The 20,733-nt window shown below is 36.7% G+C and overlaps 1 protein-coding gene across 1 annotated transcript in view; it reads left to right on the plus strand.

The window, feature by feature from the left end:
• The window catches only part of COL3A1 (collagen type III alpha 1 chain), a 41,624-nt gene that overhangs the window by 14,356 nt on the left and 6,535 nt on the right, over window positions 1–20,733 (plus strand). Inside the window, exons 6-47 of the mRNA XM_059055225.2 lie at window positions 201–254; window positions 717–770; window positions 1,530–1,583; window positions 2,240–2,293; window positions 2,457–2,510; window positions 3,171–3,224; window positions 3,651–3,695; window positions 3,835–3,888; window positions 4,336–4,380; window positions 4,960–5,013; window positions 5,423–5,521; window positions 6,057–6,101; window positions 6,248–6,346; window positions 6,548–6,601; window positions 6,724–6,831; window positions 7,020–7,073; window positions 7,684–7,782; window positions 8,112–8,165; window positions 8,323–8,421; window positions 8,748–8,801; window positions 8,918–8,971; window positions 9,303–9,356; window positions 10,127–10,180; window positions 10,514–10,558; window positions 11,137–11,235; window positions 11,323–11,430; window positions 11,835–11,888; window positions 13,373–13,426; window positions 13,514–13,567; window positions 14,267–14,320; window positions 15,300–15,407; window positions 15,849–15,902; window positions 16,185–16,238; window positions 16,433–16,594; window positions 16,711–16,818; window positions 17,776–17,883; window positions 18,570–18,623; window positions 18,712–18,819; window positions 19,298–19,351; window positions 19,731–19,838; window positions 20,134–20,187; window positions 20,284–20,391. Coding sequence (XP_058911208.1) covers window positions 201–254; window positions 717–770; window positions 1,530–1,583; window positions 2,240–2,293; window positions 2,457–2,510; window positions 3,171–3,224; window positions 3,651–3,695; window positions 3,835–3,888; window positions 4,336–4,380; window positions 4,960–5,013; window positions 5,423–5,521; window positions 6,057–6,101; window positions 6,248–6,346; window positions 6,548–6,601; window positions 6,724–6,831; window positions 7,020–7,073; window positions 7,684–7,782; window positions 8,112–8,165; window positions 8,323–8,421; window positions 8,748–8,801; window positions 8,918–8,971; window positions 9,303–9,356; window positions 10,127–10,180; window positions 10,514–10,558; window positions 11,137–11,235; window positions 11,323–11,430; window positions 11,835–11,888; window positions 13,373–13,426; window positions 13,514–13,567; window positions 14,267–14,320; window positions 15,300–15,407; window positions 15,849–15,902; window positions 16,185–16,238; window positions 16,433–16,594; window positions 16,711–16,818; window positions 17,776–17,883; window positions 18,570–18,623; window positions 18,712–18,819; window positions 19,298–19,351; window positions 19,731–19,838; window positions 20,134–20,187; window positions 20,284–20,391 — 2,997 coding nt within the window. The remainder of the gene's footprint in view (window positions 1–200; window positions 255–716; window positions 771–1,529; window positions 1,584–2,239; window positions 2,294–2,456; window positions 2,511–3,170; window positions 3,225–3,650; window positions 3,696–3,834; window positions 3,889–4,335; window positions 4,381–4,959; window positions 5,014–5,422; window positions 5,522–6,056; window positions 6,102–6,247; window positions 6,347–6,547; window positions 6,602–6,723; window positions 6,832–7,019; window positions 7,074–7,683; window positions 7,783–8,111; window positions 8,166–8,322; window positions 8,422–8,747; window positions 8,802–8,917; window positions 8,972–9,302; window positions 9,357–10,126; window positions 10,181–10,513; window positions 10,559–11,136; window positions 11,236–11,322; window positions 11,431–11,834; window positions 11,889–13,372; window positions 13,427–13,513; window positions 13,568–14,266; window positions 14,321–15,299; window positions 15,408–15,848; window positions 15,903–16,184; window positions 16,239–16,432; window positions 16,595–16,710; window positions 16,819–17,775; window positions 17,884–18,569; window positions 18,624–18,711; window positions 18,820–19,297; window positions 19,352–19,730; window positions 19,839–20,133; window positions 20,188–20,283; window positions 20,392–20,733) is intronic.

Below are 20,733 nucleotides of genomic sequence, written 5' to 3' on the forward strand. Positions count from 1 at the left end.
ATTTAGAGTGAAGTTTTTGTGATGAGATTTTCATTTAAAATTAATAAAATTAATCTATGAATAGTTATCACATAATGAGGTATGCTGTTCTCATTTTTAAAGATATCAGTATCATTCCAGACAGAGACATCTCTGATGCCTGGATAAAGTGTATTTCAGATGCATTTATTTTGTACTTATCCTTCAAATTTTTGTTCTAGGGTCCACCTGGCCCACCTGGTCCCCCTGGTACATCTGGTCATCCTGGTTCCCCTGTAAGTATAGCCATTAATGGTGATTTCTTCTTCATGCATATTATATGGATCAAGTTAATACAGATCTTGCTGTAATTTTGCCATTCCAGCAAGCATAATCCCAATTAAGTAGAGAAGTAGCAACCAAGAAACTATCATTCCTTCAAAGATGTTGGAATTTCACATTTAGTTCCTTTTAACTATTAGCAATCAAAACCTTGGTAAAATTAAAACACATATTTAATTTGCATGTCATATGGCTTCAAGTATGAAACAATTCAGTTTCAGTGGAATTAAGTGTGTAGAATGGAATAAATTAACTCTATTTTGATCTGAAAAATTGTGGTTTCAATATTTATAAACTAGAATAAAATTCGCTGACTACATTCACAAATTCTGATTTTATACTGTCTTCAAGATGTAAATGAATCATATGAAGATTAAGTTAGTTTAAAAATATTTACGTATTATTCTATCCACTAGGGTTCTCCAGGATACCAAGGTCCCCCTGGTGAACCTGGGCAAGCTGGTCCTGCAGTAAGTAACAATTATATCTATATTTAGTAAATTAACAGTTCTAGATAGAAACCACCTTCATTTTCTAAAACATAACAGTTGAATGCTACAAAATATAGATCAAATTTATTTAAAATAATAAATTGTACTTTTATGATTGTTGAACTGGTTTCAAAGATCTTTTGGACTCAATGGTTTAGCTATCTTAGAGACACTTACTATCTTAATCTAGGAATTTCCTTGCTAATTAGCCACCACCACAGTCTACTTCCTAGTGTGAATACAAATCCTCTTTCTCTTAAATATAGATTAATTATCCTGTAGCCACTCAGTTCACCTGCATGTCTACTCTTCTGAAATATAATTTTAAAATTAATTTAGTAGAAATAAGCATAGTCTAACAAAGTCCACCAAGAAAACATGCTGTGTAAGTAAGGTGAAGTTAGTTTAATATTTCAAAATATTTGAAAATACCTATACATTTAAAATTTCAATATCTCAAAAAATGTAGACGTGCACTTGGGTTTATAAATACACACATGTGATATAAAATACTGATACATGGTACTTTTAATTTTCATTAAAAATAAGTTTAATAAACAGTAACAACAAGATTTAATATAGGTATACTATTAACTCGGTGTGTCGTTTTCATGATGAGAAACATTGATAGTATTTTTTAAAGGAGTTTTTTTCTAGATATACACTTAATTAGAATAATAAATTGATTGTAACAGAAAAATCTACAGATATATTTGTTTTTTATTTCCTTTTTTTCAGGGTCCTCCAGGACCTCCTGGTGCTATAGGTCCATTAGGTCCTGCCGGAAAGGATGTAAGTTTTGAAGAATTGAATGGGGATACAGCAAAATTCAAGTTGGAATATTCTAAATAGTATATCCCATGTTCTAGAATCTCAAAGAGAAAATCCTTACTCAAAAAATTGTTGCTATCTTAATAACTTTTTAGCTCATATTAATCTCTGAATATCTACATAGTATTTGTATGGCTACATATACCAGTTTTTGAATTCCAAACCAACAAAACCCCCAAATGTGCTTCTTGACTCTGTCAAGAGGAGTCATCCAGTGAATACATCACTTAACTAGAGAAGACGCTTCCTCTCTCTGTCTCTTGTAATAAAGAAATTTGTATCAGTTCTTTATGAACTTGAAAACTTAAAAACACAATTAATATTATGCCAGTCTCTCTTTCCCATTGAATTTCCAATGGCAAATTCTTCCCACTGGATTGAGAGGTGGTCATAATACTTGTTTGGAGTGATGCCTGCATTTTTTATAAGTATATATCAAGGGGGGAGAAGCTCTCCCCATTCCTTTTACTAGGAAAGCTGTTCTCACAACTATATGTTTAGTCTAACCATTTTCATGAGTCCTTGGTGAGAAAAATGCAAAATAATCAGTTTACTAATTGGTTACAATGAGTTTTCTCTTACACAAGCTCCCATATATTCTTTATTTCTCCACCTAGGGGGAATCAGGAAGACCCGGACGACCTGGAGAGCGAGGACTGCCTGGCCCTCCAGTAAGTCTTCAGCATGCAATGAATTAGTTGGAGTAATCACAATGATCTTAGATTGAAAATTATTATATAATTAAATTAAACTTAAAAAGGGAAGGCATTTTTACTACTGGATTGTGAGTCTGTTTGAAAGTTCATTAATACCTTTTTTATTCCTTATTTATAGGGTATCAAAGGTCCAGCTGGCATGCCTGGATTCCCTGGTCTGAAAGGACATAGAGTAAGTACAGTTTCTAAATTGACTCTAAGTTGTTGCATTTGGCTATGTTTACTTACCTAACCAATTTTATTGGACAATTGAGTGTGTGCCAAAAATGATTGATTCTGACTAGCTTTTTTTTATTTTCTAAGTCTATCAACTTTATCTGTTGACCAAATCAACTAGTTATTTTACATAAAGTAATAAAGCTGATTTTAAGTGTATGGAAAATACTTGCAAAACAGTAAGTTTCTTACTGCCACTGTCAGAAAAGATGAAAATATACTATTGAGAACTATTCTTGACTTAGTCAATATGACTTAGAGACCGAATCAAATGACTTATTCTATGCAAAACATTAGATAGAGTAAACCCGCTGAGCCAAAAATTGATCAACTTCATAGACATAAAAATCTATGAAACTGATACTTGCCTTAATGCTACATTTAAAGCAAATTCCTAATTGGACTAAATTGTACTTTCTAATTAGTTCATGTTTTTTACTGTAAAATCAATGTCCAAGGTCTTCAATGCACTTAAAAGAGTTTTAAATTATTCATGTCAATGTTGAAGATAGTGCTATGTGGTAAAGCTAGCTATAAAAAATTTAATGTAAAGTGTTTAACTGTTCTGAATTGTTAACAGATCTTAATATTTTTACTACTTTTATGTATTTCAAAGGGCTTTGATGGACGAAATGGAGAAAGAGGCGAACAAGGTGCTCCTGGATTAAAGGTAAATCACAACAAAATCATATTTTCATAAATAAATTTATTTAAATATTATAGCTATATTTAAAAATTATATTTTAGGGTTTGCCTTTTTCTAAAACATACCTGTTTTGCATATTAAGAGCTAAATAACAGCGACTAATTGAGATGTTCTCTTAAAACTTCCATGAAAGCTGATAACTTGAACTGTCTAGATTAGAAATAATTGAGCGCCCCTGAGTAACACGTTGATTACTTCTGTTTAGTCCTCAAGTTTTTAAAATGCAAAAACTGATATTTATAGCATATAAGATTGCTAACAAAAATTTGGTATTGTTAAAATGTAAACTTTTTCTTGGTTCCATATGTTTCTTATAATATGCTGTGTTGAAAAAGTTATAAATTTCTCCTCCTGTTATACAAAATGGTGACACATTTTACATGTTTCTAGGGTGAAAATGGCCTTCCAGGTGAAAATGGATCTCCTGGAGCGATGGTAATTATATTTCTTATCATACAATTTTCAGTTTTACTATTAACTTCCACCTAACGCAAAACTTGCCTCGCTCACTCTCCAACCATTCTCACACATATCTAGTTTAAAATAATACCACACTCTTAATTTTATTCTGTAGGGTCCAAGGGGGCCTGCTGGTGAGAGAGGACGACCAGGACTTCCTGGAGCTGCAGTGAGTATTCTTACTGATATTACACAATTACAACCCGAGTCACCGAGAAGTGTCTCAGTCAGTTTCCAGGCTGTGACAATCTGCAAGAAGTTTTCTATAAAATTGCATTTAAAGTCACCTCCATAAAGATTTTAGCCATAGCTATATGCAAACAAATAAGTGTTTTATAGTTATTACCTGTTGAGGATTTTTTAACGTGTTAACTTGGCATATTTATGCATTAATTTGCCTTCAGTTCTGTAAAACACAGAATCCAATCTTTCTACATCAGATCATTGCTGTACCTATCAGAATTTCAACAATTTCCCTCTAAAGATATATAATTATTAAGCATATTTTAATAGACTTGAGGAAAAGTCAACTCAATTGAGTCAGACTTTTAGTTAAAATATTACTTGTGACCAGCCTTTCAGAAAGAAGATATTTAAGACCAACTTCTCTTTTTAGGGAGCTCGAGGTAATGATGGAGCTCGAGGAAGTGATGGACAACCAGTAAGTAACTTTTCATCTAACCCTGATGGGCTTAGTGGAATGAGAGGTTATGGAATTTTGGATTAGTGGAATAACATGGATTGTAGACATAAAACTCAACGTTGTTCATAAATGTCTGATTCAAACTGACACTGATCCCATAAACAAAATCTAAAAACAATTAATCTAGAAACAGGAAGCCCATAAACAAAATTCTGATACTCCTTATTATACTTGGCCAGTTACTAACATCTGTATGGTGCTTACAATGTTAGTTAAGGGCCAATATTGGATATGACAATTAAAAGAGTCCTGAAAAATAGATAATAATGCTATCTCTATTTTATAAATGAGAGCTCAAGGCTAAGGGACCTGCACAAAGTCACCAGAATTCATGGCATAAGTTGTCGGGCATGGGGGATCCAAATTTTCTTTTTATTTCACCACACTATTTCTCCACATAATGTTCATCTCTGACGATAAATACTGTTTTTATCTAATTTTCCTCTGTATTGTGTATGTACCCACTTATTATTTACCAGTAGTGTTAGTTTTCTTTTACTTGATTAAGAGCTCTTGAAATGCTATTTATTTTTTTAGGGTCCCCCTGGTCCCCCTGGAACTTCAGGATTCCCTGGTTCTCCTGGTGCTAAGGTAAACATGTATTTCTGTAGAAGAATGTAAAATATATCTTTGAGACAACAGAAAATCATTGGGCTGCTTCTTGAAAGTGATTTTTTTAAGAGTCAAGTGGATCTCTTTGAGCTATATAGATCTTTAAAGCCCTATTCTTGATTCCAAAAGGGGTTTTATCCCTGGCCTTTTGCTATTCTGATCTCTTCTGATGTCTTTTCTTTTTTCCCAGTCTCTTTCTGCAAACACAGATAACACAGTCACACACATAGTTACCATTTTTCTCCGCCTATATGATTAATGAAACTTTGCTTTAATTATCATACTACTTCAGCCTTTGGGAGATGGGTTTAAACAGGACTGACTAGCAAACTGGCCAAGAGATTAGAAGTGGCAAGGGAGACTGATTACTTAGGGTTTTATCCCTTAGGGTGAAGTTGGACCTGCAGGATCTCCTGGTTCAAGTGGCGCGCCTGGACAAAGAGGAGAACCTGGACCTCAGGGACATGCTGGTGCTCCAGGTCCTCCTGTAAGTACCAAATATGGCTGTTTAAGGGAGAGCATTGTTACACTTTATTTCATGAAAGCATATGTTCTAATGTTGCTATCAATTAAAATTACTTTTTTGCAAAGAAATGTTGCTTAGTGCTCTGCAATAAATCTACTATGATAAATACTGATTTGACTAGTACCGAAATTAGTTTTGCGGTCTGTACTTTTCTAGAATTTATGAATTTTATGGTTATATGACACAGAATAAGTAGAGGATGGATAGTTATCTGATACTTTGAAGACTGTGCCCCAAACTAATCACCAATCAGAAAAATTCAGAAAATAAACAAGACCAAAAACCTCTTCTCTATGTACTTATTTAATAATTTAGACCAAGTGCATATTATCTTTAATTTATTCAGATTATGATCATTTTTTGCAACATTTTATGTGTTGTGCTGTAGTTGGAAGAATCACCTAATCTCTATAAAGCACAACACCCATCAATAAATTTATTTTAGTTATATAAGCAACTTCAAAATTCTTATTCATATGCTCTTTTCCCCCTCTAGGGCCCTCCTGGAAATAATGGTAGTCCTGGTGGTAAAGGTGAAATGGTAAGATGTCCCCACCACTCACCCGCATTCAGCCACACACATATTATTGGCTTCCTCTGCATTTTTCAGGACAATACACTTAAGTTAGCTATTTAGAAAAGAAAGTTAAAGTTTGCCTAATGTTAATGTTCTTGGATTGTTTCTAGGGTCCTGCTGGCATTCCTGGGGCTCCTGGACTGATAGGAGTCCGCGGTCCTCCAGGACCCTCTGGTACCAATGGTGCTCCCGGGCAGCGAGGTGCTGCAGTAAGTTGTCTATTTTTCCTTTATTGTCTGAAAGGTGTGGTTAATTTCTCACAGTAAAAAAAGAAATAGCAGGCTCTTTGTTCTTGTTCCATTGAATTTATATTGATTTCACTCTGGTTTTATAATTGAATCAGGTGTGACTGGTGATTATTTTGTTAGTCTATTTTCCACATTTTTAAACCAAAATTATGTCCCATTTAGGGTGAACCCGGTAAGAATGGGGCCAAAGGAGAGCCAGGACCACGTGGGGAACGTGTAAGTACCGCCCTAACAGATTTGATTATTTCTTAGAAATGTATACCATAATCAGGAAATAAACAGGTAAAAAATTAGCACTGAAATTCAGTCATTATTTCTTTATTGACGTCCTTTCACAGGGGGAAGCTGGTTCGCCAGGTATTCCAGGACTTAAGGGTGAGGATGGCAAAGACGGTTCTCCTGGAGAACCTGGTGCGAACGGACTTCCCGGAGCTGCAGGAGAAAGGGTACGTTTCCCACGGGCGTTGGAAAGGAAAACAACCATAGAACTTCCCCTTCACTGTGAGGCAACCATGTTTGTTCCTAATCTGAGTGGTACTCAATCCCAAATATTGTTTTGAAGCATTTCACAATATGAGAATTATGAAAAAGTTTTGACACTTTGGACTTAAATATTTGCTTTTCACTATTTCAGGGTACGCCTGGATTCCGAGGACCTACTGGAGCAAATGGCCTTCCAGGAGAAAAGGTAGATAACTTTAGTTTTCAATGTTCAGAAATGCTGGTGCTACACATAGGTATATTCTTCTATACAGTTTCCCATTAATTAACACCTAACTATCTGAATGAAATATATTGGAGTTAAAAAAATAATAATTCCCAATGTAAAACAATGATTGCATTCCCTGCTCAGCCATTCTCTTAGCTTTGTAACTAACATTATTTAACCTCTATGAGAATTCTTTAATTTATCTGTCAATTGGAAACTATTTATCTCAGTATCATTGCAAGAATAAGTTAGACTAAAATGCCTGAAAGTTCTTTGGAAACTCTGAAGTGCAGTGCAAATCTGATTTCCTAACATCAAAGATATTTGATTTTATATGCACCAAACTATACTGCTAAGCCCCCTAAATATTGCTTTCTTCAGCATGTGATGTTCATCGAAGTTGCCTTAAAATATTTCCGGTATGACAACCCAAGCTAATAGGTAACAGTGATTTACGCTGAGCATGCCAGCAACACCCCAACTCTCTTTAAGGGACCAAAAGAAGTTCTCTAGTTGCAACCTAAGTACTGTCAACGTTTAGGTCAATGAAGGCTCTTTTACATACATGTTGATTTATTTCATCACATAGGGTCCCCCCGGGGAGCGTGGTGGTCCAGGCCCTGCAGGGCCCAGAGGAGTTGCTGGAGAACCTGGCCGAGATGGCCTCCCTGGAGGTCCAGGATTGAGGGTAAAGAGGAACACTTGTTTGATTGACACTGTCATTTACTAAGAGGAAAAGCAAATGAAGAACGTTCAAAAATAACTTAAATCAGACTATACATTTTGTAGGCTCAAAACAAAACAAAACAAAATTCTCTGAAGAAAACTTAAGCTAGTATAGATTGAAGAACAGAAAATAGAATGCTTGACGAAGACATTTACAGACAGAAAAACATGTGTGCAAATATGAAGCTACATATATCAGTGGAAAGCTCAAAATTTTACAGATAGGTGCTTTTAGTTTTTTTTTAAATTATCATTTTAAAATCAGCTGACTGACTGAATTCTTCAATTTAGGGTATGCCCGGTAGTCCTGGAGGACCAGGCAGCGATGGGAAACCAGGGCCTCCCGTAAGTACATTTTTAACATCTCATTTTACAAGTCCAGAGAATAATGAAATCCACAGTTTGGACTAGGCTTGATGTATATTGTATAGTCTTGGTGTGTACATGTATATTTTGATCAGATTTTTATGAAACCTCTATTAATATAATTTTTTCTCGTTAGGGAAGTCAAGGAGAAAGTGGTCGACCAGGTCCTCCAGGCCCACCTGGTTCCCGAGGTCAGCCTGGTGTCATGGGTTTCCCTGGTCCTAAAGGAAATGATGTGAGTTCCTTCCTTCATTTCTTCAATAAATATTTGACAAAAGGTCTTGTACTTTCTATATGGGAGTGCAGATGGCCAAACATTGATCTCCACTTCAAAGCACAGAAGAGTATATGAAAATCAAACTACCATGTGAGAAGGGAGCTAAAGTATTTTTTCTGGAGTTCTGGGCAAAGAGTGGAACATTTATGGAGACCTAGTTCTCAAAAGTAGTTTTCAGTTGTGGATGTATGCATGTGTGTGTAAGGGACAGATCAAAAACATGAGAGAACACTATAATGAATAATTTCCTTTTGAGAATAAGTAAATACTGGCTACTTCTTTAGGGTGCTCCTGGAAAGAATGGAGAGCGTGGTAGTCCTGGAGGTCCTGGCCCTCAGGTATGTAACTTTCATCCACTCATTTCCAGTCTTCTAGTAGAAGCATTTCTCTCCAACTCTATGACTTCTATTATCTTTATCTCTGCTTCCATAACTACTTTTACTTTTTTTTTCAGGGTCCTGCTGGAAAGAATGGTGAGACTGGACCTCAGGGTCCCCCAGGACCTACCGTAAGTTTACTCACATAAATTGGAAATGGAAGTGGATGGGACTGGGGCCAAGGGAAGACTTTGGGAATTATACAATCTCTGACACTATATCATTATAGTTCACCAAAGCAATTACAAAGCTTGTTTAGTTAGTTAGCTAGCTAAATACTAATATTGAGTAAAGTTTATGTTGTGCATGTCTCCCTTGCATCACTTGCACAAGCCAGACTCTGCCCTCCTTTACACCATTAATTTTTTAATTAAGCAACTGGCCTGATGAAATGAAAACGGTGTGAACTAAATATGAAAGGATATCTTTTAATGAAGCATCTCAATATTTTTTTGTACATAGGGGCCAGGTGGTGACAAAGGAGACACAGGAACCCCTGGTCCACAAGGATTACAAGTAAGAATTTGTTACTTAAATGTCATTGGGCACCGACTTTTATCAGTACTTTCCTTTGATAGTTAGTTGTATTTGTTGAGTTAATCAGCTGTTCAGTTTTTTTGTGACACTAAAAGATTATAATGCATCCTAAGCTTAAAATGGGTCGATCTGGCTTCCCTGGTGGCGCAGTGGTTGAGAGTCCGCCTGCCGATGCAGGGGACACGGGTTCGTGCCCCGGTCCAGGAAGATCCCACATGCCGCGGAGCGGCTGGGCCCGTGAGCCATGGCCGCTGAGCCTGCGCGTCCGGAGCCTGCGCTCCGCAACAGGAGCGGTCACGGCAGTGAGAGGCCCGCGTACCGAAAAAAAAAAGTGTGGATCTGACTTCTACCTTGAAATGAAATAATAGGCAATGTTAATAGGCATAACTTCCATGCCTATTCTAGAATGAGTGCATTAATTATTTTTAAAAAAATAAAGTTCACATAATTCTATATGCTTATACTTATTTTATTGTAATTTAAATGTATATAGCTAAATTCATCTCACCACACTCATCAATTCATTTATATATACAGCAACAGAAAGAACTGAGGGAGATGAACATAGGTTTGTAAGATATGACTATCACCTCTCGATTGTTGGATTTTGAGAGCTACATATTTTTTACACCTAAAAAGACTGCTAAAACCGTTTTTTGAATACTTTGCCGAAACATACTTACATGAGAGAAGCTTTTCTATAAGCAAAGTTTGAAGTGATTATACAATACAAATATGATTCTTTGTAGGGCTTGCCTGGAACGAGTGGTCCTCCAGGAGAAAATGGAAAACCTGGTGAACCTGTAAGTTGCTTGCCATTTTTTCAAAACTCAGAAACCAAAAGAATAAATATGAATCATTTAGACATTATTAACTTTTGCATTTTCATGCCATGATATCTGAGCTTTAACAATTAGTTTTGAAATATTCGTTAATAAAACAAAGAAAACTTATTGTCATAACTACTCCATGGAAAGTTTGAATTTTATCATAAAATAAAAGAAACTCAAGGAAGAGTAAGTATACAGCTCAAGATTGGACAAATTATACAGTATGCAAGTCAAGTGTGTATTTTGCTTATACTTATATAACATATATTCTGATAGAGGCCTAATCATGCAATGCCAATCTCCTAGGGCCCAAAGGGTGAGGCTGGTGCACCTGGAATTCCAGGAGGCAAGGTAAATATTTCCATTTATTTTCTCATTTCTTCAGCATGTTATAGAGCAGTTGATTAGTGACACATTTTTAGTACAGCAAACCAAAATATTCCTTTTTTTAGAAGCATGACATTGCAAATGTTTGGTGAATACACTTAGGGTAACCCGAGACATTTCCAATGCACTAAATTTGCATCATCTGGAAAATGAAATTTTCTGACATGAATAAACACTGTAGAGTCAACTATGGACCTGAAATATCAAAAGAAAACTTTTCTAGTGCATTAGCTCTCTCTAGAAAAACTGTTTTGGTAGAAGAACTTTAAAAATTTGCCCTTGTGATAAAATAATAATAATAGTGTCAAAGCTAGCTCATCAGACCAGCTATCCAGGTTTCCTTGTTTAGATTAACTAATTTTGTGTTTCTGTTTCTCACTCAGTTGATCAAATGTCTTTTATAATTATAAAAATTTCTAAATTGTTCAAAAATGTAAGTTAAGAACCTTGTGGTCTGTATCAAAACAATACAATTTAGGGTGTTTTTGCTTTGTTTTTAGCCTTGGTTTTCCTAATAGGGATATTCCATTTTCCTACTACAGGGTGATTCTGGTGCCCCTGGTGAACGTGGACCTACTGGAGCTGCAGGGCCCCCTGGGCCTAGAGGGGGAACTGGCCCCCCTGGTTCCGAAGGAGGAAAGGTAACTCCACATAATTCAATTCACCTAGATTTTACCAAATGCATTTCACTTCTTTCTTGTGATTTACTATTTCTCCTTTAATTTCAGGGCCCTGCTGGTCCCCCTGGGCCGCCTGGTAATGCTGGTTCACCTGGTCTGCAAGGAATGCCTGGAGAAAGAGGGGGTCCTGGAGGCCCTGGTCTAAAAGGTGACAAGGTACCAACTTATTCTCTGTTAATTGTGTAATGAAACAGACTTTGTTGGTTAAAGGAAGGCAACATTTCTGGAAAGTAATCTATTTTCAAAATTAATCTTATCATTTTCTTCATTTATTTTTAGATTTTGTTTTTTATTGGAGTAAAATTTCTTTACAATGTTGTGTTAGTTTCTGCTGTACAGTGAAGTGAATCAGCTTTATGTATACCTATAACCCCTCCCTCCTTGACCTCCCTCCCACCCCACCCCCATCTAGTAAGTATAATTTGAGATGGATTTCTAAAGCAACTTTTTAAGCAGAACACCTACTATACACTGAAGCTAATCTTGAGGGTTTCTCCTCTTCTTGGCATGTTTTCAGTGAAGATACCTCTAATCTGATGACACTGGCTTTTATTTGACAGGGTGAGCCTGGCAGTTCAGGTGTCGATGGTGCTCCAGGGAAAGATGGTCCAAGGGTGAGTACTCGAATTGGGGAGAAACAGAATTTATCTGTATGTGATATGGAGTAGTCCCTCACCTCAATTTCTATGTTTTCCAAAAACTCTTCATGATAAGTTAGACCTTACTTTGCCACCTTCTGCGCATTAAGAAGACCCAAATGACATGATTGTTAAAATTCCTGATTTCTATCACTAATAGTTCAACAGTGACCTAAGAATGGAAAAAATCTCAAAAGTATGATAAATGTTATAAGCTGAAGTCACAATAAGTCACTAAAATTCAATGCTGATGAAGGAACTTTTTGATTTTAAAAAACATTGAAATTCCATGGTACATTCATACCATGGAATATTACTTAGCAATAAAAAGTTGATACATGCAACAACTTATACAAACACCAAGGACATCATGCTGAGTGACAAAAGTCAATCTCAAAAGGACGTGATTCCATTCATGTAATATTTGTGAAATAACGTAATTATATAGAACAGCTTTATGGTTGCCAGAATTGAGGAATAGGGGAGAGGGAGATGGGTGTAACTATAAAGAGGTGACATGAGGGAGTCTTTTATGATGATTGTACCTTTGAATATCTTGATTGTGGTGGTGGTCATGCGAGGCTACATATAATAAAATGTCATAGAACTACATACACACACACACACACACACACACAAATGAGTGCATGTATAACTGGTGCGAACTGAATAAGCTCTATGGGTTGTACCAATGTCAATTGCTTTGTTTTGATACTATACCATAGTTGTGTAAGATGTAATCCTGAAGGAGGCTGGGAGAAAGATGCACAGGATTCTCCTGTATATTTCTTTGCAAACTTCCATGAATCTATGTAACTATTTCAAAATAAAAATTGGAAGAAAAACCACATTACAATCAATTCTATTCACATTAGTAAACACCTAGATATGACTAGAGCAAATAAACATGATAACTAAGCCATTAGATAGACATTATCTTTACTGTAGTTGCCTTAAACAAATTCATAAATGCTTCACTTTTAACAGATTAGATGAGTAAGCCATCATACAATTTTTTAAAAACTCTAATATTTTATTTATGTAATATAAGTAAAACTTTAATATTTGAAAACTTCAGTGTGAAAACTTTAATATGTGTAACAATACTTTGAGTGGTTAAATGAAATATTTTGAATTATCATACAATTGAATAAGGCAATGCACTTTAATTATAAAAGATACAACTGTGAAATCTTATATCACATCTTATTTATCTTCTGCAATAGAAAGAAAAAATGAATCTATAAATTGCCACTGAATTATATAATCCATAAAATCTTATATTTACTGAACTCTGCAGTATTTACACACTGAGTGAAGAGCATATCATTCAAGCCATCAAAGCAATCATATTATCTAGTTTATTAGATGAACAGTATGTCCTTATATATGCTCTTTGATTTATAAGGAAAATGATGCTTTTTATCTTTGAAATTAAAGTATATTTCTATTTTCTTTAGGGTCCTACTGGTCCCATTGGTCCCCCTGGCCCAGCTGGTCAGCCTGGAGATAAGGTAACACTATTTAGAAACAGAAAATGTCTTTTGTCGTCATTGTTGTTTGGATGCAGGGCAATATAAATTATTTTTCTCTTTTTTAAGGGTGAAAGTGGTGCCCCTGGACTCCCGGGTATAGCTGGTCCTCGTGGTGGCCCTGTAAGTGTTTAAGACATTTCAACATAATTTTAACCCCACACAGGCAGCAGCTACCTGTGCTTCCTTCTTTAGCAATTCTGCTTGTGGCCCTGAGTCTCAATGATGGGTTACTGTCTTTAGGCATCATATGACATGCAAGGCAAGGTGAAAGTTCTTAAATCTAAAATTCAGAAGAGACCATTTCAAATCTTGCCATCTTTCCTAAATGATTCTGGAAAAAACATAACAACTGCACAAGTAATATGCATTTGTAAATGAGTATTTCTTAAAGCTGTAGGATCTTTGCCTGAGCCTCCTTCTAGACCTAAAATTCTCTGCCTTCAGGGTTTGCAGACTCAGGAGAGATATTTAGTAAATGTTTTTAATTAATTAATTTAATGATTGATTTCTCAAAACTTTTACCACATTTTTAGAAGTTATACAAGTAAGTCTTTTAAACACTTCAAAATTCTCAAATTATTTTTCTTGCAAATAATATCACAGTCAGAAGCAGAAAGAATCATTGGTTCTGGTGTTGTCTACTTTGAATTTTATTGAGAAATGGAAAAGTCTTCAGAGGTTAAGCTACGTTAGTTAGCTTTGCACACTAACACTATCTTTTCTTAGCTTAAAGGAAAGATAAGATGATACAGAGGATGACATGTGCTCCCAATGGGAAGATGTCTTCACTGTGACTAATGAGTATATTTTTCACTTAAGGGTGAGAGAGGTGAACATGGGCCACCAGGACCTGCCGGCTTCCCTGGTGCTCCTGTAAGTATGAACATTAAAACCTACATATCACACAGCCCAGAATCACTATCTCACTGAAAAATAGCAGAAGTATAAGTCAAGTCTGAATTCTAATCTATCTCAACCACTTATTCCTTATGGGGGTTCATTTATCGACCTCCTTTTTTTTTTTTTTTTTTTTTTTACACATTATTCTTACTGTTTAAAAGATGGAGATAGGGCTTCCCTGGTGGCGCAGTGGTTGAGAATCCGCCTGCCGATGCAGGAGACACGGGTTCGTGCCCTGGTCCGGGAAGATCCCACATGCCGCGGAGCAGCTAAGCCCGTGAGCCATGGCCGCTGAGCCTGTGCGTCCGGAGCCTGTGCTCCGCAACGGGAGAGGCCACAACAGTGAGAGGCCCGCATACCGCAAAAAAAAAAAAAAAAAAAAAAAGATGGAGATAAAAACATCTGGCCTGTCTTTATGCCAGGTTAATGAGGCTAACATGATCCCCTAGACTTAAAGCACTCTGAAAATTTGTAAGGTTCTTCCATTATTAGATGGTATTAATTAAAATTTGCTCTAAGCCCCATCTTTCTCAAATGCATTTACTGGTGATTGCTTTGAAATGCACAATCCTTGGAGAGAGGTTCTCCTGTATGACAAAGAATGTACATCTTACCACTTTCTTCAAAATTTGCTTTTATCATAGAAACTCTTTTTTGGGGGTGGGGGGCACATAATGGGGCATGTGGGATCTTAGTGCCCCAACCAGGGATCGAACCCGCCCCCCCTGCAGTGGAAGCTCAGAGTCTTAACCACTGGACCACCAGGGAAGTCCCTGTCATGGAAACATTTTCATTGTCTTTGTTTCTTCCATGACTTCAAAGACTCTTCTTTTCCAATTTTATTTCAATAGCTCTCCACCTGAAGAATTCTATTTTCTGAAGGAAAATAAGGACAAGCCCAGTGTATTGTGAAGGATGTAAGCTCACAGGTTGTTTTTGTTTCTGAATGCAGGGCCAGAACGGTGAGCCTGGTGGTAAAGGTGAAAGAGGCGCTCCTGGTGAGAAAGGTGAAGGAGGCGCTCCTGGAATCGCAGGGCCCCCCGGAAGTGCTGGGCCTTCTGTAAGTATTTCTCTTTCGCTAAGCCTTCTAATGGAAAGCACTTAGGTTTGTCGATACTTCAATATTTCACACTGAGAGAGCTTGTCATGGTGACAAGGGTACAGTTTTCCTAGGAATACAGTTCTGAGTTTGACACTTGACTCCAACAATCTAGATATGACCTCAGTCAAGTTATTTTAATGTCCTCATAGAGTTACTGGTTTTGTTTTTGGTTTTTTTGATGTAGCTTCTCATTTCTGTAGTAATGTTTTTCCGCCAGTTCTACTGAGATATAATTGACATATAACATTGTATTGTATATGTACAACATAATGATTGTATCTATTACAAGATGATTATCATGATAAGTAGAATTACTGACTTTCAAAGGCTTAATGCTTCTCCCAAATTTTGATTTTGGTGCTAGTCTTATAAACTATTTCCATCTCCCTTCCTGTATAGGGTTCCCCTGGTCCCCCAGGTGTCAAAGGAGAACGTGGAAGTCCTGGTGGTCCTGTAAGTAATGATCCTCTTAACTATTATTGACAAGCATTAATTAATATCAATCTGTATAAAAACTGCTTTGAAAGCACTAGATCCCTAAAGAGAGTATAAAATTATAATCACTCATTCATATGTGAGTTATATGTAAATTCCAAGAGGAAAAAACAAACCATAAGTGATCTCAGAGTAGAATGCAGGTCCTACCACATTTCTTACAATTTATATTTGTTTTTAGTGGTTAATTATTTGTTTTCCTTGATTTTTGACATCAAAAATGTATTTATAATTTCACAGGGTGCTGCTGGCTTCCCTGGTGGTCGTGGTCTTCCTGGTCCTCCTGGCAATAATGTAAGAACTTTTTAAAGTATTTTTTAACCATATATTCCATAAAGAGCATTCATATATACATAGGGTGAGAAACTTATCCATTGCTACTTCTCTTTGTATTAAATTCCATATAAAATTATTTGAATGCAGGTAAAAGAGGGAAAAAAATTACTTGTTCATTATAAAATATTCAAATTTCAAACATTTCTTTGTAGGGTAACCCAGGCCCCCCAGGCGCTAGTGGTCCTCCAGGCAAAGATGGCCCCTCAGGTCCAGCTGGTAGTACTGGTGCTCCTGGCAGCCCTGGGGTGTCTGGACCAAAGGGTGATGCTGGCCAACCAGGTGAGAAGGGACCACCTGGCAACCAGGGCCCTCCGGTGAGTGGTTTCTTTGGTCTATTGATTGACAGTAGTTTTATTTTCAGTCATAAATCCAACAGAGGAAAACATAGTCATGTAAAGAATAACTAAGATTTCATTATCTGTCACAACAGGGAGCTCCAGGCCCACTTGGAATTGCAGGGATTGCTGGAGCACGAGGTCTTGCAGGCCCACCAGGCATGCCAGGTGCTAGCGGCAGACCCGGCCCACAGGGCCCCAAGGTGAGTATCGTTATCTTTCACTGGACTCTTGTTCCCTTTGATAGTCTTCAGACGTCACATAAACATAGCAAGTATGTAATGATCAAGTTTTCCTGTAATTAGATGCAAATTCTTGATATTTTCAAATTTTCAGGAAGCATGTATATTATTAAAAGTCCCTGGAACACAAAAACAATGCACGTAATAGACCAGCCTTGAACATCAAAACAAATAGATTGATATCACAGAAAAATATCTTGTCATCTCAAATACCTGTTAGGAAACTTGTCAGCATTCTTCAGTTTGCTGACTGTCAGTCTTGAAGTGGGAAATCATGTCAGGTTATAGACCTATGAAAGCCTTTAATTGATACCAATTATCCATCAACTCAATTCATTTTATACTCCTGACTTCCTTTCACTGATATTACTATAGCATCCTAGTGCTTAACATCTTAAATATTTGTTTAGCAAATAGGGTAATAAAATCGTATTTTATTAGGGCGCACCTTTTTTCACTTTGAGCACCTCTTTAAACTAAATGTCATATACGGTTATAGTGAAATTACAATATAACATTTAAGTCTAGTCAATTTATATGAACATTTCCAATAAATGTATGTTCTTTAAATAGAGCCAAATGTTCAATATAACCTAATTCTAATGGGTACCATAAACCTATAGTTTCATGATGGCTCATCATTATATTTTTCTTACAATAGCCATGTCTATTTATGTACCTCATATTAGGATGTATTCTAATATGATAATCAATGTAATTACTCAGCCTTTTGGTATCCAGGTTCATTGGGCAAGTTAGAAAAGACAAGAAGCTTGCTTCCCCAAAGCTTTTCTCCTATGGCAGGGATAGTTTTAGGAACAAATTCGATAGAAATTGGGAAATAAAGATAGCTGATAATATCATATTAACTGATTTCTTAGGTTAAAACACAAATTTATTTTATTCTTTTGTACACAGGGTGAAAGTGGGAAACCAGGAGCTAGTGGTCTCAGTGGAGAACGTGGTCCTCCTGGACCCCAGGGCCTTCCTGGTCTGGCTGGTGCAGCTGGTGAACCTGGAAGAGATGTAAGTACTAGTTCTTAGAAAATACACAATAAGCTGGGTAGTATTTGATAATTTATTTAAGCAAGGGTCAAATTGGGCCCTACTTTGGGTCTAAAAGTATAAATATTGCCACATGCCAAAGTTCTCCTTCTTTCTCTAGTAATAGATATTCTTTCTATTACAACTTAGAATAGCCTTAAATGTTCATGTTCTTTAGTATTTACCCAATGAATGATCATTAATGGAAAAGAATATGATCTTTAGCTAAATAAGAAAAATGTTGGGGATGGGGAGAGCCCCAATTTACAACATTCCTTCTGGGTAAGAATATTCTGCATGTTATCTGTGATTAGTCTTTCCTTAAATTGTAGATTTCCGTTATCAGCTGAAATTACGGTGTGTCAAGGTTTTATTTATTATTTCTCCCCCTAAGGCTCCTTTTTAGACTTTTTTTCCTAGTCACTTCTCGCTCTTTCACCCTGTGAAGCTTTAGTACCATAGATATACTGCATATCTGTTTAGGTATTGTCACTTCTTGCAGGGCCACACCCATTGTCATATCTAAGATTTTTCACTCCCAAGAACCAATTTTTATCCTCTTTAGGATGATATTTTTCCCATTGAGAATGCAGGGCTTAGATGGTATTTAAATGGTTCCAAAGAATTCAATTTCCTTTCTTCCTCTTTCTTATTTTTTCTTTAATCAGGGAAACCCTGGATCAGATGGTCTGCCAGGCCGAGACGGATCTCCTGGTAGCAAGGTATAACAGGCACACATACAATAGGTTTGTGTAATAAAAACAATAGCTGCTGATCGGATTGATTTTGGAACTGTGAACTTGTCCACAGGGTGACCGTGGTGAAAATGGCTCTCCTGGAGTCCCTGGTGCTCCTGGTCATCCAGGCCCGCCTGGCCCTGTCGGTGCAGCTGGAAAGAGTGGTGACAGAGGAGAAACTGTGAGTTCTCACGAACTCCATCTTTCCCTACTTACCTATTTTCCTCAATAAGGAGCTCAGTAGGTAGAAAATAGAATGTCATATCTGCCAACCAAAAGATCTACTCTCAATTGTTTCACAGTGTTGTATGCTAGTCAGTCCTTAGGCAACTGTGGTAATAAAGATATATGAGATTTTCTGGCAGTAGTCACTGAAGAATATTATTAAAATTCGAAATGGTATTAATCACACTAAGTGTATATCCACTTGGTCAATATAAGGTTGAATTAACAGGTTTTTCTCAGCTTGCCTATTCAGACCCCCTGGTAAAGCTATAAACAGGTAAAGAATTTTTAAGGAGCAAATAATACTAACTTTCAATAATAGCAAACATGTCATTATTCCCTCACAATGAAATTATTAACGTTTAAGTAAAACACAACTGTATCAATAAATAAACGCTTCCCTGTGCGTGTTCATTTGTTTATTTTTATTTTAGGGCCCTGCTGGTCCTTCTGGTGCCCCAGGTCCTGTTGGTTCAAGAGGTCCTCCTGTAAGTCATTTTTTTTTTTAACTAATTCTACAGTGTAGGAAATATTCTATTTTCTGGCATGCTCAGCAAAAAGGGATGACTAAATACATAACTATGGAACCAAATTCAAACTTTCCTTTGATGATATAGAAAGGAATTTAGGATCTAAAAGTTCCCTGGGGCTATGAGATTACACATCAATTATTGGGGCTCCATACAATTCTCAGTCCAAGATCAAAACAACCACAAGAACAATCTTTATCGTTCCAAGTATGCAGTGTTTGTTGATGGGATTTCTAGCTTGTAGAATGTTATAAAATGGACTTAATTGTTACAAATCCTATTTTGTTTTTCCAATGTGTATGTGTGTATGACCTTAACTCGAAATGTGTTTGTGAAGGGTCCCCAAGGCCCACGTGGTGACAAAGGTGAAACGGGTGAACGTGGTACTAGTGGCATCAAAGGACATCGCGGATTCCCTGGTAACCCAGGTGCCCCAGGTTCCCCAGTAAGTGTATCCATTTTGTTAGAAAATCCCCTCAATGCATTTTAACTAATGAGATAGGCAAATCTTAGAGACCAATGGTAGAAAAATGTTCATCTGTGAAAGTCATGCTGAAAGAGATCAGAAATGGATTTGAGGGCTTATTTGAAATAGTAGTTGGCATGAGACAATGGGGATATTAAAGGAAAAGGAAATCATATTTTATCATGATCCCCATGGTTCTTGATCTGATCTTGAACATACCGTTTCCTAAGCCTTTTTAAAGTCTTCACTTATATTCACCTTCCTTTCCTTTCAGGGTCCCTCTGGTCACCAAGGTGCAGTCGGTAGTCCAGGACCTGCAGGCCCCAGAGTATGTACCACAGAAAGATATTGGAAGGTCCATATTTTAAAATGTTAGCACTGCAAGAAAATATTCTAGCATTGTGATATCATGATAATTTCTTAGGGACCTGTTGGACCCAGTGGGCCCCCTGGCAAAGATGGAACAAGTGGACACCCTGGTCCCATTGGACCACCAGGGCCTCGAGGTAACAGAGGAGAAAGAGGATCTGAGGTAAGACATCACTTATAAATATGCATATTTAATTTGCTTTAATTTTCACATTTTCAGAAACACTTTGCAATATTTTAAAACTGAGATAGTGAGTTAAACACGATGCAATTACCAAACCTAAATTAGGACCTGGACGATGACTTTAAGACATTCTACCCCACATGAAGACTTTCTCATCACACTATAATGACAGGGAGAAAAAAACCTTTCTTACAGTTTATCAGGTAACAGTTATATCAGAATAAAGACATAGCCCAATCAATAAGATGAACTCTGCCAGCACTGATCTCATATTAGAGATCTCACAATTATGATAATCTTAATGATTTACAAGTATAAAGT

This window comes from Kogia breviceps, chromosome 2 (assembly GCF_026419965.1).
Source record: "Kogia breviceps isolate mKogBre1 chromosome 2, mKogBre1 haplotype 1, whole genome shotgun sequence".
Lineage (NCBI taxonomy): Eukaryota > Metazoa > Chordata > Mammalia > Artiodactyla > Physeteridae > Kogia > Kogia breviceps.